Here is a 17,902-nt window from a genome sequence, read left to right on the forward strand (position 1 = left end):
TGGATAGCTGTTAAGTCTTTGTGAGTCTCACTTTGAGAGCTCACCTCTCGGTTCCCCAGGGGTTTGGGCTTGGACAAGGTTAGGGGGAGGTTTGTAGAGGTCTGAGTATGCTGCGTGTGTTGTGTTTGTGTGCGTGTGTGTTTTGAAAGTCTAGACCTGTGTAGAGTAGGATCTGTAGAGAGTGGAGTAGTGGCCTGCCGGGTGGGCGGCGCAGTGGTGTTCGTGTGAGTGTTCATGTTCGTGTGGCTGGTCTAGACTTCGCTGGAAATGGAGCGAGACGGAATGAGGACATCTGGGGTGGCGGGGAACCGATACGGCTGATGGTCATGTGATCTCTGTGAAAGGAGATCCCCTCGGAGTCTGCAGGGGAGAGAGAGGAGTGAAAAAGAGAGAGGGAGGGACAGAAGAGAAGAGAGGGAGGAAGAAGGAGAGAGAGAGGGAATGAAAGAGACAGAGAGAGAAAGATGGGGTGGAACGAGAGATGAAAAAAAGAAAAATGAGTGAGGAGCAAGGAGCGAGAGAAAACGATCAAAAGTTGGTCAGAATGGGTGGTGAACGTAGGGATTGTAGGGAGGGCAGGAGGAGAGTGCAGGATGCTGGTGACACAGATAGAAGGATAGAGATCAAGTGAGGGATAAGGGAAAAGAGCGAGGTGGGAGACAGGGGAGGGAGGAGGTCAGGTGAGGGTTAGTGTAGGTGACAGACAAGAGGAGACACAAGCCATCTCAAAGCTGCTCCCTTGAATCACACTTTCAACAGGTTGTCCTTCCCTAGTGCCCTCTGCTCTCCCTTATCTAAAGAGCTCACAGTGCATTTCTCATTCACTTCAAAGAGCTAAGAGGCCTTCAAAGCTTAAACCACTGAGGGATGGTGAATGAATACTGAGGAATAGACTACTGCAACCGGCTCTCTCTAAACTCTAAGAAGTCCACACATTTTCTGAGTAAAGGATTACTGGCTCAAAGACGAGGTTTGGATGTACTTGTGCTTTGGTCGGGGTTGAGGGTTAGGGGGTGGTACTGGGGCTGGGGCATGCGCTGTGAGGGGACATCTACTTTTGGGATCGGGGGGACGACAGAAGGGGGAGAGAAGGGGTGCATGTCTGCCCCCCCCCTGTGTGTGCAGCCCTGCCGCTCACCCACCCCCACCCCTTACCTGAGTTCCACTTAACTTTTCGAGTGGACTCTCCACACAGGGCAGAGCCACCATGGGCATGCCTAGCACTGACTCAGGGCGCTGGGGCCGCGGGGGAGGGGGAGGGGGCCTCGTCTGCTGGAAGTTGTTGATCACACACGTCACCTGGAGAGAGAGAAGTGAGAGTGAGAAAGAGAGAGAAAGGGAAAGAGACGGGGAAGAACTGGGTGTATAAGAAAATAAAAGGCAATGACAGTACTGACACTACCAAAAGTATTGGGACAGTGACATTTTTTGTTGTTTTGGCTCTGTACTCCAGAACTTTGGATTTGAAATGATACAATGACTATGAGGGTAAGGTGCAGACTGTCAGCTTTTATTTGAGGGTATTTTCATCAATATCGGCTGAACCATTTAGAAATTACAGCACTTTATGTATATAGTCCCCCCATTTTAGGGGACCAAAAGTATTGGGACAAAATCATTTATCAAATCAAATCAAATTGTATTGGTCACATGTGCCGAATACAACAGGTGTAGACTTTACAGTGAAATGCTTACTTACGAGCCCATTCCCAACAGTGCAGAGTTAAAAAGTAAGACAAATATTTGCTAAAAGAAAATACCAAAAAAAGGAAATAAACAAAAATAATAACGAGGCTTTATACAAGGAGTACCAGTACTGAGTCAATGTGCAGGGTACCAGGTAGTTGAGGTAATTGATGTAATACAGTATGTACATGTAGGTAGGAGTAAAAGTGACTAGGCAATCAGGATATATAATAAACAGAGTAGCAGCAGCATATGTAAAGTGTGTCTATGTGTGAGTGTGTGGCGTCAATATGCATGTGTGTGTGTGTGCGTGTTGGAGTGTCAGTGTAGTATGTGTGTGGGTATAGTCCAGTGAGTAGCATTTTGGGGGGGGGGGGATTTGAAATGTATGTGTCTAAATTTCTCAATCCTCATTATTCACGATTCATTCAGGATTATACTTTTGGAGCTCACTGTAAGTGAAATGGGTGTAACATTTCTCATCCCATGGTGAGAAAATCCAGTGTGTCATCAATATACATCACTGTTACATTCTCTCACCCTCATCTCATCTCCCAGAATAATGACTTCCCTAACCACCCTCTTCTCCCTCACCATTCCCTCAGCAGCTCCCTCCATCCATCCTTCCCTCCCCTCCCCTCCCTCCCTCTCACTAGAAACACAGCGATGGCTCCTCCAGTGAAGAAGCCGGCCAGGACATCGGCCCAGTGGTTGCGGTACTCTGCCACCTTGACCACTCCCACCAGCATGGCCAGGCATAGCAGGGTCAGGCTGACCGTAGGCTTGGTCAGCCGAGTGCCTTTGGTCCGGAACACTAGCGTCACATACATCTGGGACAGACAGAGATAGGGGAGGAGACCAGGAGGACTGTCAGGCATTGTAATACTATAGGCTGGGTATCAACTCTATACTATAGGGTGGTATACCATAACATGTGTATCAAACCGTCCAAACTCCTACTCCCCAAACCAGAACCTACCACAGTGTAGACTGCAGAGTAGACACTGAGGGCTGCGTCCTTGGAGGGGAAGGATTTGCGTGCGGACGCCACTACCAGGGGGTTGCCAGTGCAGGCGCGGGGCTGAGTGATGTACTGCATGTTGGATGTGCAACCCAGGACCGTGTAGTTAGGCCGGCAGGCAGATAGGAAGTGAGGCGTCTGGTTTCCTGTCACCACCTGACCCGCGTTGGCAAAGATGGTGGTGGTGAACAGGCCGAAGGAGAACACTCCTGAGGGAGAGAGAGAAAGAGAGAAAGAGCGAGAGAGAGCAATGACAGCCAACTAAAAGAGGAGGTGTTTAGTTATCCCCAGCCTACCTGGGAGCCGCTGTTATCAGCTGAGGTGTGAAATTGCAAAAGCCTTCATGATCACTTGAAGTGATGAACATGCTAATCGGTCTGAAATTCTTCACACCAGTTTTAGCCTTCATCATCACAAACCACTGAGGCATGTCTCTTCCTGTTTCATTGTTGTGTTACTTGCGTTCTCGTGTTTCTTCAAATGTAGTTTACGAAAGTTCAATCAGGAAGGCTGGTCTGAATGCTCGTTTAACTTAATCAAGCCGCATATCATAATTCACTCTGTTTCCTATTATACGGGCATAGTGGGAATGAATACAAACGTTTCATCATCAGCATAGCGTCTAGTTCTTCTCCTCTATCCTATTAGCCATGTGCAGAATGTCATTCACCTATTTACTTTAGCCTATAAGCACGGCACAATAATGCACATTCTGCACATTTGCTGTTTAACCTATCACTTTCCTCTCTTTCAACCAATTGGTGTAAATCTTGGGATCTATTTACATGTCATCTTACCCATGTTCTCTCACTTGCTGTTTTTCAGCAGCAGTTTCAGCAGCAGTTTTTGACAACCATCCACCTCCCCACCACCAGCAGCTACAATAACCTTAAGGCCTGTCATTGGAACTCCATTCCGCTAGCGGGGGGGTTCGATGCCAGCTGCCCAGCAAAGGGTTACCTGTCATCAGCATCTGGCTCCGAGGAGCATTCCTTGGAGACGAGGCCATAACCCAAATTATTTAATAAAATTCCATATTGCATTCGGTCTCTGTTGTTCATTCAGTTATGCCTGTACTCAAACTTATATCGTACTTCTTGTGTGTTTTTTTTCTCCATTTTCTATTATTATCTATGTTATTGTTATTATCACTGCATTGTTGGGAAAGAGCTCTCACTGTACTGTTCTATACCGGTTATATCCTGTGCACAGTGGCAAATCCAATCAACATTGTCAAGACTTCCTCCGAAGCTGCCTCCTCTCCTTGTTCAGGCAGGCTTCGGTGTTTGTCGTCACCGGCCTTCTAGCCACTGCCGCTCCTCATCATTCCATTTGTTTTGTCTTGTTTATTACACACACCTGGTTCATATCCCCTCATCAGTACCTAGAAGTGTTCCTGCTGCCCCCTTGTCTTTGTGTGTGATTGTTTATTGTGGAGAGTAGTGAAGCTCGGTGGAGCTCCTTGTATTTTGTATCGCCGGGATATTTTCCTGTGTGCCTCGTATTTTCCAGTGGAGTGTTTTGACGCGTTCCTGCCTAACTCTGTGGGTGCGTAATAAAGCCTGTTATTCTGTGATTTACCCTCCTGCGCCTGACTCCTTCAACATCACCTCATCACAAACATCTACATTTTCCTCTAAAAGACATCAAATTCAGGTACCCTTTTGTAGATATTTCCAATTCCAGGTGTGTTTATATAATCTTGTTAGATACACTAATCATTCAAGACTAGTTCAGGCAGGGCTGTGTGGTGTTGGTCTAGACTCTAGAGGCTGTAGTGGTTACCTAGGAAGCGGACGATGCGTCGCAGTAGCGGGTTGAAGTAGCAGCAGTCTGCTGTCACTATGGTCTTCTCTTGCGTCCCCTCAGCCTTCAGAAAGAATGCCACCAGCTCCCCTACCAGGATCTGTAGAGTGAGAGACATACAGAGAGAGACACAGAGAGAGACAGAGAGAGAGACAGAGAGAGACAGAGAGACAGAGTGAGAGACAGAGAGAGTTTTGAAACTTCTGAGTGTAATGTTTACTGTTAATATTTATTGTTTATTTCACTTTTGTTTACTATCTACTTCACTTGCTTTGGCAATGTTAACACATGTTTCTCATGCCAATAAAGCCCTTAAATTGAAATTGAAATTGAAATTGAGAGAGCGAGAGAGAGAGAGAGAGAGAGAGAGAGAGAGAGGGAGGCAGAGAGAGATCCAGTTAGCTTTATTGAGGGCCCCGAACTGAGCGAGAGAGTGCATGTCTTGAAAACGACAAGGTATTTTATTTCATTTAGGCTATGCACAAGTTCTCGGAAAGCCACTTGCGCACACAGACCTCAACTCTCTCACACAACACGCAGCCTAATGTCAGCGCGTGGCTAGAGATCTCCATGTTCACACCCACACAGTTTCATTTGAAACCCTCATCATCTACTTGACATTCGCAGGTGTCCAGCCATTCATTTGTGTTACAAAAAACCCCACCATTGGAGCGAGGAACGTGCCAGGCTTGTGACAGACACAGAAACCAGATAACTGTAGCTACATTTCACACCCACTGAGTGCATGTGCTGTCATGATTGCTTTATTGAGGGCCCTGAACTGTGAAACTCATCACTCTTTTATGCTTGGTGCTCAGACTATTTCCTATTTCCCAAATGACTTGCCTCAAAACATTTGCTTGTCCTTCTGTATTAGAAAACCATGTGTTTATTATTCCAACAGCAAGGACTTAAGCTAATAGCCACCCAAACACTAAAGCATAACTGAATCCAACTTATGTTCTCATAAAATATAAATGTAAAATGCACTGGGGATCCATCCAAACAGTGCAAAGGACACAATACAGAGGAATAGCAGGGAATAACATATTACCTTCCCTTATTTATAGAAATGAGAGAGAAAGAAAAGTTTCAGGTCTAAGAAGAATTAAGACTGGACAGTTTGAATGAGCTAACAGCCTCTGGAGCAGATACTCTGTGTTCCTATGTGCGTGCCCAATAGCACTCCCCCTCCATTAGGGAAACATACGTCATTGGGACTAATGGTTCCATAGCAACACTAAACTAATTCTAATATGAACCATGACATCAAATTGGAAGGAGATGATCAACATAAACTAGAGGTTGCCAAGGGCACCGTCATACTAGAGGCTGACTGACAAACATATGTCCACACAGTAAATCTGTTAGCATGTGTTGGGGAAGTGAGGTATTGGGCTTCATCCCATCCCACTCCTACATGGATCAGTACTCTGAAACACTGAGTCTCAGTCTGCTAAAAGCTGTTCAGCAGTGGGTGGTGATCCTGTTCGGAAGCATATCACATAGTCAATACTGTACAACCATCCCTCTTCATGCAATTCACCACTGTTAATAGCTACTTGCCTCCAGAATTGGAGCGTATGAATACACTTTGGAGATACAATCAGTACAGAGAGGGAGATAGAAGCGCGTGTTGAGATGGAGAAGGAGAGCGTGAAGGGAGAGGGATACAGAAAGAGAGGGAAGAGGGAAAGAGAGAGAGCAAACTGTAACAATGAATTATTCACAGATGCGCCTGGACCCTGTCTGCATGGTGAATCATGTTGCACATTATTTCAACTGACGTCTTTTAAATTATCCCCCTCCATCACGCTAGAGCTTGCTCTGCTACGTGGCTCTAGTCTTACTGCTCTCGTAAGGAGTCAAGGTAACATGGCTGCAGGTTTTGTGTTGTAGATAGGAAATTGGCTGTTGTACCTAACTTCCTTGACATTAAACACAATAATGTAACATTTCTGGTTCTATACAGCACAAGTTGACTGATATGAAGCAGAAGGGTACTCTACAGTAAGTGTCCTGTTCCCAGTGCTATTAGACCCACACCACCACACCTCTGGGGAGGAAAGGAGAGAGAGAGTGGAAAACACAGAGGGGGGGTTGGGTCAATTCCATTTAAATTCAGGAAACTTTCCTAATTGAAAAGATAATTGGAATTAGAATTTCAGTATACTTCCTGAATTGACTGGAATAAAAAAATGTTTTACCCCAACCCTGGCAGACAGGCAGTAGCCCCTCAACAGACTAAGAATAGTATCTGACCAATCACGTGCCTGGGCCGTGACATCAGTCCAATCTGCGTTGCGTGGAGACAGAGAGCAGAAAGGAGAAGAGAAAAGAGAATGTCCTGCACTTCACCCTCGTCTGCCGCTGAATCAGAGAGCGGCTCTGACAACTGGGATGAACTGGACCCTGACCCTGTTGGGGTGTGTGTTGTATGTGTGTGTGTGTGTGTGTGTGTGTGTGTGTGTGTGTGTGTGTGTGTGTGTATGTGTGTGTGTATGCGTGTGCAAACATTCCTGTCAGTGAGAGCAAGTTGGAGGAGTCAGTTTGTGATCGTGTGTAAGCAACTGGATAAATATCTTAGAATCAGTTCTAATCACGTGGGAAAGAGGGGTAAGGAGATAGGAAGACAGGGAGAAGAGGCAGGGAGATAACAGCCCTAGATAATCATCTGAGGCTAATTCCAAGAAGCCTGTTAGAACCCCAGATAAACTCAGATAGGTCTTATTAACACACACTTGTAAAAACACACACACACACACACACACACACACACACACACACACACACACACACACACACACACACACACTGGGCTACGGATGCTCAGCGAACCGACACACACCGCTCTGGTCCAACAGCTGACTCTGTTAAGATGAGTGTCTGGGGAAATGGAAGGCTGATGATTCCAATCCCATAAACAGATGCATTATGGTCCATGGTATACCACCTCTACTGCTATTGTGTTTGTTTTGCTCCCATCCCTTACTGTTGTATAGATAATGATGAAACATCATCATCATTATCCAAAACATCCCATCTTATTAGTCCCAGTGATGTCCATAGGACATGATGGGATAATTTAGCCATGTGTAAAGTCATGGAAGCTGGACCTGTCACCAGCATCCCATTATCTGTCATCACCTACAGTGGAATCTGACCTGAATCACTTCAACATACTCTAAGCTAATGGATCTAGATAGGTCTACCATGTAGGGTAAACGTCACAGTGGATTGAGTTTATTATCCTCTGGTGGTGATAGAATAAGCTACAGCCTACAACACTATGAATGGTACATAAAGGAAGTCTTAAGGGCCTTGGCGACTTGGAGTTAGTGCCCATTTAGTACATACAGTATTGGCTGGGATTGTATAGTGTAGTATTTCTGTTGCTCTCATCCAGTATCATGTTAATATGAAGAGGATCCATGTATATACCACATCTCCACAGAGGGTTTGAACAGCTGGCCAGGCTGGGGTTTGTTAAAACCATTTGTTCAACATGAACCGTTACAAGAGAGAACAAGCACTATCGCGGTTGAATCAAATCTGTAAACGCGCGCACGCACACACACACGCTAATTAACTAATGTATGAATGCACTTCATGGACATTGATAGCTCTATGATTTGAAGATAAAATAACTGTTTTGAATGCACTTATTTCATTGTAAACAACTGAACATTTGCTGCTTCTATGGTTAACATGGTGTATCATTCTGGTTGTTTTCGGTTTACTATGCTTAATCTTGTGTTATATCACTCCTGTATTACCCCCTCCTTACTCCCTCATGTCTTTTCTATGTCAATCAGCCTTTGTAGATTTTTCTCCCAGACCCCAACAGGGAAAGTAGGTTAGGATTTCTCTCTTTGTCCTTCCCCTCCATTCTTGTCCTCTTTCATTTCATGCTCTCTTTTCCCAAAATCTCTTTCTGTTAAATCCCTCTAAATTCCCTGTTGGCAGCCAAACAGCTAAGCCACAGCTGCAGGTGAGGAACAGAGCCTGTCTTTAGTGTGAAAAGCACAGAGGCAGGAAGAGAGGAGTGAAATGAAGAGGGAGGAACCGAGAGAGAAGGAGAGCAGAAGCTGAAGAGAGTGAGAATAACTGAGATCAAGAGTGAGTAAAATAACAGAATTGGATGATGCTGGTCACTGGTCTCTGGGGCGTTGAGTGAAGCATGTCCCTCTTTGAGGACCACTGAGGTGCCTCTGCTTTCTGCCTGAGCGTAAAGGGATCAGTCATCCGTGCTGTGGAGCTGTGACTGACGAGTTCACACTAATCACATTACACAAGCGGGTGTATGTCTTCAGCTGTCACATACAGTACAACTAGATACTGGAACATAATCTAAATATATTATATGCATATGTACATTATACACACATACAGTATTACTTTACATGCAGTCTGTAGGCTCAATGACCAATCAAGTCATTAAAGAAAACCAGGCTAATGCTACATGGAGCTGATAGAGGCACAGCTCAGGCATAAACTATACCATAAACTAAACCATAAACTATACTATAAACTATAGTATAAACTATACCCACTCTCAGAGAGAAAGCAACACAAATAAAGAGCTGAGAGAGAGAACCAGATCAGAATAGAGATAGAAAGAAGTGATAAAGGGATGGAGTGAATCATTTGATGGTGGGATCAGTGTATCGGCTCTGATCGAGTTCAGTAAAGTGATTATCATTGCGGTCAGTCAGATAATTGTTGTGATTGTGTTGAAGCTGAGCAGGACTGTGAAGCTGCCTGTAAATTGGTCTGCTGCAAGGATACCAAACAGATATAGCACCACTCTGAAAGCTGGGTATTACCATGGTAACCACTTCACAGTGGTTAAACTAGACACAGTCATTCTCCTTACAATAATAGGTGACAACCTCTCTTTTTCTTAATGTTGTGTACTATGTACCTTCACAGTTGTTTCAACCCCTCTCTACGAGATCTATTTTGTTTTTCTCTTAGGGCGGTAAAGGAAACTCCTACTCTCCCACCATCTCTTTCTGTGCCTCTACACTCAATCTTTCTCTATCCACTCCCTGTATTTCATCATCTGCTACTCTTCTCACCTTTCTCCATTTGTCGTTTCACCCTCGTCACTCCTCCCTTACCCCCTCCACCTCCCCCTCGTCACTCCTCCCTTACCCCATCCACCTCCCCCTCGTCACTCCTCCCTTACCCCCTCCATCTCCCCCTCGTCACTCCTCCCTTACCCCCTCCACCTCCCCCTCGTCACTCCTCCCTTACCCCCTCCACCTCCCCCTTGGCACCCCTCCCTTGCCCCCTCCTCCTACTCCTCTGCACCCCTCCCTTACCTCCTCCTCCTCTTCCTCTGCACCCCTCCCTCAACCCCTCCTCCCCGTCGGCACCCCTCCTTCACCCCGTCCTTCCCTGAAGCAGTCCACAGCGGCCCAGCGACAACAGTGACTCTTTCTAGACACATATGGTCCCATGGCAGAGAAGAGACACAGCCAACATGTCCCCCTGGAGCCCACCCTGCCATCTGCATCTGTGTGTGTGTGTGTGTGTGGTGTGTGTGTGTGTGTGTGTGTGTGTGCTCATTTGCACTCCTGCTGTCCTTCATCATATCCTTCCTTCCATCTTACTTCTGGACCCAAAATTCACATTTCAGTATGTATCACTATGATTAAAAGATAGTCATACAGACCATCATATAATTGGCATGTACATTACTCTTATAGAATTTCCACGTGGGCGAGGATATTGGAAATGTAATCAAAGCCTATTGGGTGACACCTTGTTTTTAACCAGGACAGAAGAATATCTAACTGACTTTTTCCGACATAATATAGGTACAGCAGATCCCCTTATTGTATGGGACACTTTTAAATGTGCATTTAGAAGGCATGCAATTCAATACTCATCTTTAAAACAAAAGCGATTTAGGTCAAAATAACTCATATTAACAAAGGAAATAGAGGGACTAACAGTACAGATAGATAGCAATAAAACTGTACCAAAGAGGCACAGAATACGTTAGAGTAAAAACAAAAAGAAATGGAGGAACTTATTCAAGAAAGATCAAGTGTACTATATTATAAAAATAAAGCGAACTGGATGGAATATGGTGAAAAATGCACCACATCATTTTTTAATCTTCAACACAGAAAAGCTACCAAAAATAATTTCTTGAAACTTGTTACGAATGACGGAGTCACCCATGATTCACCAAACATTATTTTGAAAGAGGGAGCAAAGTACTCGTTTCAGTCTCCTCCATCTCCACTAACCGAAGTTAATTGAAAGGATTTTTATTCCTATTAATAATATAAAATTAACAGCCATACAGAAAGACTCATGTGAAGGCCAAATTACAGAGGAGGAACTTCCTGATGCAATTAAAGCCTTTAAAAATCCAGGGCTGGATGGCATACCAGTCGAGGTATACCTCATCCTAATTTTGACATGGATAACACATTGGAGATAATATAAGACAAGTACTGGAAACAATAGAACACTATGAAAAATCTGGGAAACCAGGCCTGGTATTCATAGCTGACTGTGAAAAGGCTTTTGATAAAGTACGACTGGAATTTATATATAAATGCCTGGAATATTTACATTTTGGAGAATCTCTTATACAATGGGTTAAAGTTATGTATAGTAACCCTAGGTGTAAAATAGTCAATAATGGCTACTTTTCAGAAAGTATTAAACTGTCAATATGAGTAAAAAAAGGTTGTACACTATTGGCATACATATGTATTATGACCATCGAAATGTTAGCCATTAAAATCAGATCCAACAATAATTTCAAGGGCCTAGAAAATCCAAGGCTTAAAAACCAAGGTGTCATTGTACGCTGATGATTCATGTTTTCTTTTAAATCCACAACTAGAATCCCTCCACAGCTTCATAGAGGATCTAGATAATGTTTCTAACCTCTCTGGATTACAACCAAATGATGATAAATGTACCATATTATGTATTGGATCACTAAAAAATGCAACTTTTACATTACCGTGTAGTTTACCAATAAAATGGTCTAAAAGTTGACATACTCTGTATTCATATCCCGACAAAAATAAATGATCTCACTCCAATAAATTTTTATAGAAAGTTAGCAAAAATAGATAAGATCTTGCTACTATGGAAAGGAAAATACCTGTCTATTTGTGGAAAAATCACCCTGATCAACTCTTTAGTCATATCCCAGTTTACCTATTTGCTTATTGCCTTGCCTACACCTAGCCACTTGTTTTTCAATTATATGAGCAAAAAAGATTCCATTTTATTTGGAAGGGCAAGCCAGATAAAATTAAACAGGCCTATTTATATAATAAATATGAATTTGGCGGGCAGAAATGATTAAATATTAAAGCATTAGACCTCTCACTAAAGGCTTCAGTCATACAAAAGTTATACTTAAATCTGAACTGGTTCTCTAGCAGATTAGTAAGAATGTCTCACCTCATGTTCAAGAATGGCCTTTTTCCCTTCATTCAGATTACAACCTCTCACTTTCGGTTATTTGAAAATGAAATAATCTCCAAAATATCGCTATTTTTAAAACAAGCCATAGAAAGTTGGTTGCATTTTGAGTTTAATCCACCAGAACAGACAGAACAAATATTACAACAAATATTATGGTTAAACTCAAATATACTAACTGATAAAAAAACAAAAACATTATTGGATAAAAAAAAGAAAAAACTGTATAATTTTTGTAAATTATATCATAAATAGGACTGGTGGAGTTATGTCACACTTGTTGCTAACAAAAATATATGGAAATGTCTGCTCTACTCAAAATTACAACCAACTAATTGCAGCATTACAGCAAAAATAGAAGAGGTACAGTGAGGGAAAAAAGTATTTGATCCCCTGCTGATTTTGTACGTTTGCCCACTGACAAAGAAATGATCAGTCTATAATTTTAATGGTAGGTTTATTTGAACAGTGAGAGACAGAATAACAACAAAAAAATCCAGAAAAACGCATGTCAAAAATGTTATGAATTGATTTGCATTTTAATGAGGGAAATAAGTATTTGACCCCTTCTCAATCAGAAAGATTTCTGGCTCCCAGGTGTCTTTTATACAGGTAATGAGCTGAGATTAGGAGCACACTCTTAAAGGGAGTGCTCCTAATCTCAGCTTGTTACCTGTATAAAAGACACCTGTCCACAGAAGCAATCAATCAATCAGATTCCAAACTCTCCACCATGGCCAAGACCAAAGAGCTCTCCAAGGATGTCAAGGACAAGATTGTAGACCTACACAAGGCTGGAATGGGCTACAAGACCATCGCCAAGCAGCTTGGTGAGAAGGTGACAACAGTTGGTGTGATTATTCGCAAATGGAAGAAACACAAAAGAACTGTCAATCTCCCTCGGCCTGGGGCTGCATGCAAGATCTCAACTCATGGAGTTGCAATGATCATGAGAACGGTGAGGAATCAGCCCAGAACTACACGGGAGGATCTTGTCAATGATCTCAAGGCAGCTGGGACCATAGTCACCAAGAAAACAATTGGTAACACACTACGCCGTGAAGGACTGAAATCCTGCAGTGCCCGCAAGGTCCCCCTGCTCAAGAAAGCACATATACATGCCCGTCTGAAGTTTGCCAATGAACATCTGAATGATGCTTTATCTTGGCCAGGTCGCAGTTGTAAATGAGAACCTGTTCGCAACTGGCTTACCTGGTTAAATAAAGGTGAAATAAAAATAAAAAATAAAAAATGATTCAGTGGAGAACTGGGTGAAAGTGTTGTGGTCAGATGAGACCAAAATGGAGCTCTTTGGCATCAACTCAACTCGCCGTGTTTGGAGGAGGAGGATTGCTGCCTATGACCCCAAGAACAACATCCCCACCGTCAAACATGGAGGTAGAAACATTATGCTTTGGGGGTGTTTTTCTGCTAAGGGGACAGGACAACTTCACCGCATCAAAGGGACGATGGACGGGGCCATGTACCGTCAAATCTTGGGTGAGAACCTTCCCTCAGCCAGGGCATTGAAAATGGGTCGTGGATGGGTATTCCAGGATGACAATGACCCAAAACACATGGCCAAGGCAACAAAAGAGTGGCTCAAGAAGAAGCACATTAAGGTCCTGGAGTGGCCTAGCCAGTCTCCAGACCTTAATCCCATAGAAAATCTGTGGAGGGAGCTGAAGGTTCGAGTTGCCAAACATCAGCCTCGAAACCTTAATGACTTGGAGAAGATCTGCAAAGGGTAGTGGAACCAAATCCCTCCTGAGATGTGTGCAAACCTGGTGAGCAACTACAAGAAACGTCTGACATCTGTGATTGCCAACAAGGGTTTTGCCACCAAGTACTAAGTCATGTTTTGCAGAGGGGTCAAATACTTATTTCCCTCATTAAAATGCAAATCAATTGATAACATTTTTGACATGCGTTTTTCTGGATGTTTTTGTTGTTATTCTGTCTCTCACTGTTCAAATAAACCTACCATTAAAATTATAGACTGATCATGTCTTTGTCAGTGGGCAAACGTACAAAATCAGCAGGGGATCAAATACTTTTTTCCCTCACTGTAAGTGGAAGGAGGTCCCCTGTAGCTCAGTTGGTAGAGCATGGTGCTTGCAACGCCAGGGTTGTGGGTTCGTTTCCCACGGGGGGCCAGTATGAAAATGTATGCACTCACTAACTGTAAGTCGCTCTGGATAAGAGCGTCTGCTAAAATGACCAAAAAAAAGGAGAAAGTAAGGAACTTGTCTGTCGGCCCTGCATTAAAGACCAAAGTTGGTTAAAGAAAATTGTGATAAATAAAAAAGTTTTATTTAAGGACCAACATTTTTACAGCTGTGCCATATAGATTGCAAAATAGTTGGGAAAATATTTTTGATGTACCGATTCCATGGCACATGGTTTATGAACTGAGACACAAAACAACACTGGATTCAAAACTACGTCTGGAGTTTTTCCATTTAAATTATTATACACAATTATTGCAACCAATAGAATGTAACCATCCCAGCTCTGCAGATTTTGCTGCGAAGAGACAGAATCATTAGATCATTTGTTTTGGTACTGTCCATATGTAGCTTGTTTTTGGTCGCAGGCTCAGGAATGGCTGATGAATTGCAACATTTACCTGGAGCCAACTCTGCAAATAGCACTGCTGGGTGATTTAAAAAGTCATAGTCAATCGATCAATAATATAATAATACTCTTAGCAAAAATGTTTATCTTTAACTCCCTATCTGTAGAAACTATGAGAATAGAAAGTTTCAGAACTTTTGTGAAACATCACAGCACATTTATATATATATTATATATACAGTACCAGTCAAAAGTTCGGACACACCTACTCATTCAAGGGTTTTTCTTTAGTTGTACTATTTTTTACATTGTAGAATAATAGTGAAGACATCAAAACTATGAAATAACACATATGGAATCATGTAGTAACCAAAAATCTATATATTTTATATTTGAGATTCTTCAAAGTAGCCACCCTTTGCCTTGATGACAGCTTTGCACACTCTTGGCATTCTCTCAACCAGCTTCACCTGGAATGCTTTGCCAACAGTCTTGAAGGAGTTCCCACATATGCTGAGCACTTGTTGGCTGCTTTTCCTTCACTCTGCGGTCCAACCCATCCCAAACCATCTCAATTGGGTTGAGGTTGGGGGATTGTGGAGGCCAGGTCATCTGATGCAGCACTCCATCACGCTCCTTCTTGGTCAAATAGCCCTTACAAAGCCTGGAGGTGTGTTGGGTCATTGTCCTGTTGAAAAACAAATGATAGCCCCACTAAGTCCCGTGTAGCTCAGTTGGTAGAGCATGGCGCTTGCAACGCCAGGGTTGTGGGTTCGATTCCCACGGGGGGCCAGTATGAAACAAATAAATAATGTAAGTCGCTCTGGATTAGAGCATCTGCTAAATGACTAAAATGTAAAAATGTAAGCGCAAACCAGATGGGATGGCATATTGCTGCAGAATGCTGTGGTAGCCATGCTGGTTAAGTGTGCCTTGAATTCTTCACCAGCGAAGCACCATCACACCTCCTCCTCCATGCTTCCCGGTGGGAACCACACATGTGGAGATCATCCGTTCACCTACTCTGCGTCTCACGAAGACACGGTGATTGGAACCAAAAATCTCAAATTTGGACTCATCAGACCAAAGTACAGATTTCCACCGGTCTAATGTCCATTGCTCGTGTTTCTTGGCCCAAGCAAGTCTCTTCTTCTTATTGGTGTCCTTTAGTAGTGGTTTATTTGATGCAATTCGACCATGAAGGCCTGATTCACGCAGTCTCCTCTGAACAGTTGATGTTGAGATGTGTCTGTGTCTTGAACTCTGTGAAGCATTTATTTGAGCTGCAATCTGAGGTGCAGTTAACTCTAATGAACTTATGGTCTCTGGGTCTTTCTTTCCTGTCTCTGGGTCTTCCTTTCCTGTGGCGGTCCTCATGAGAGCCAGTTTCATCATAGCGCTTGATGGTTTTTGCGACTGCACTTGAAGAAACGTTCAAAGTTCTTGACATTTTCCGTATTGACTGACCTTCATGTCTTAAAGTAATGATGGACTGTAATTTCTCTTTGCTTATTTGAGCTTTTCTTGCCATAATATGGACTTTGTCTTTTACCAAATAGGGTTATCTTCTGTATACCACCCCTACCTTGTCACAACACAACCGATTGGCTCAAACGCATTAAGAAGGAAAGAAATTCCACAAATTAACTTTTAACAAGGCACACCTGTTAATTGAAATGCATTCCAGATGACTACCTCATGAAGCTGGTTGAAAGAATGCCAAGAGTGTGCAAAGCTGTCATCAAGGCAAAGGGTGGCTACTTTGAAGAATCTCAAATATAAAATATATTTTGATTTGTTTAACACTTTTCTGGTTACTACGTGATTCCATATGTGTTATTTCATAGTTTTGATGTCTTCACTATTATTCTACAATGTAGAAAATAGTAAAACATTTAGAAAAAGCCTGGAATGAGTAGGTGTGTCCAAACTTTTAACTGGTACTGTATATTTACAAAAAATATATATGGGGGATTGGAAATGATGCAGACAAATACACTGATGGAAGCCACAATCTATCTGCAATATTAAAGCTGATCTACCCCCTATAAAACCAAAAAGGACTAAAAGCTATTTTGGGTTGAACTAGACTTCCTCTGGCCCCTTGTGGGTAGGACACTCGAGTGTTTCCATGTCAACAAGCTGATCATGACGCTCACTGGATCTCTGTATAGATGTAATGTGTGTCCATATGAGAGGTAGCCACGTTGGCAAGATTCAAACTCCATTGAGATACTTCATGGTCCTCAGTGAGCAGAAATGGACACATCTGGTCTGGGTCAACTTTGACTGGGCTACATCTGGCACATCACCTTACATCTCATTAGATATCCGCTTGTTACTCTACATATGCAACCAAATCACGCCATGTGAACCAAGCCATGATGGAAAGGTTCATTATGGGGACCAATACATTAAAATCTGAAAGATAGTAAACAGTCGAACCTTTAGTTAGTTTCATACACCGTAGAGAGTTCAGACGACCCTTCCCTCAGATTCAGCACAGCCTCTGAGCAGCAGGGAGATTCAGGAGAGAAAACACCTTGTCTGGGTTTAATTCCCATCATCTGTGTGGTAATTAGAATGCTAGCTAACGAGCAAAGACTCTCCGTCAGCTCTGAGACGAGAGGTGTTAATTGGTAGGCGAGACATAGAGGGTGAGGAGGGGTGAGGAAGGGTGAGGAGAGCAAAGTCATCTGACAGAGTATGGGACACCTCCTAAAAACTTGTCTGTCTGCCAGTTGGATCATGTGCATGAGATCTCACTTCGGCTTGGCCTGATGGAACTGTACTGAACAAGCAGTTCTAGAGCTCACCCATAGAGCTAGCATCCATCCCCATTTCTACAGGCTTATTGTTTAGAGACATTCATCTTAGATGACATCTTACTTTCTTAAGTAAGATCACTTATTACATTTATGTCACTAAAGTAATGGAATAGATATGAAATTACATGGTAATGGTAACAGGTAACTCTAGTCCAGGGTTCCCCAATTGGCGGCCCATGGGTTGAATTTGGCCCGCTCTCCCTCGCCCTCCATTTATTTGGCCCCCCAAGTTTTCTGAGAAAGAAAAATATTTGTTATTTTAGTTGGACATAAAAGACTGTACAAACACCAGGAAATCAGCTCCAAGTGATTTTAATTTAGGAAATCTGTTCCAAGGATTCCCACTCATAATAGAGAGGCATGTGATCATATACAAATGTAAGCAATGTTTGAAATTATCATGTTTTAGTCAAATATTACATCTGTTTGGGCTTTATGCAGTCAATTTGCAGTCTACAAATTATTTGTAATTATGTTCCGGCCCCCCGACCATCCACTCAAGAAAAAAAAGCGGCCCGCG

General features: G+C 43.0%; 1 protein-coding gene across 1 annotated transcript in view; it reads right to left on the minus strand.

The window, feature by feature from the left end:
- Positions 1–251: 251 nt before the first annotated feature.
- Positions 252–17,902, minus strand: part of LOC311104208 (phospholipid phosphatase-related protein type 5-like) — a gene marked incomplete at both ends in the record, with an annotated part of 49,393 nt that continues 31,742 nt past the window's right edge. Inside the window, 5 exons of the mRNA XM_084145940.1 lie at positions 252–360; positions 1,172–1,299; positions 2,340–2,516; positions 2,666–2,916; positions 4,493–4,613. Of these exons, the coding sequence (XP_084002066.1) occupies positions 252–360; positions 1,172–1,299; positions 2,340–2,516; positions 2,666–2,916; positions 4,493–4,613 (786 nt within the window). The remainder of the gene's footprint in view (positions 361–1,171; positions 1,300–2,339; positions 2,517–2,665; positions 2,917–4,492; positions 4,614–17,902) is intronic.

This window comes from Coregonus lavaretus (assembly GCF_964263955.1).
Source record: "Coregonus lavaretus genome assembly, chromosome: 28".
Lineage (NCBI taxonomy): Eukaryota > Metazoa > Chordata > Actinopteri > Salmoniformes > Salmonidae > Coregonus > Coregonus lavaretus.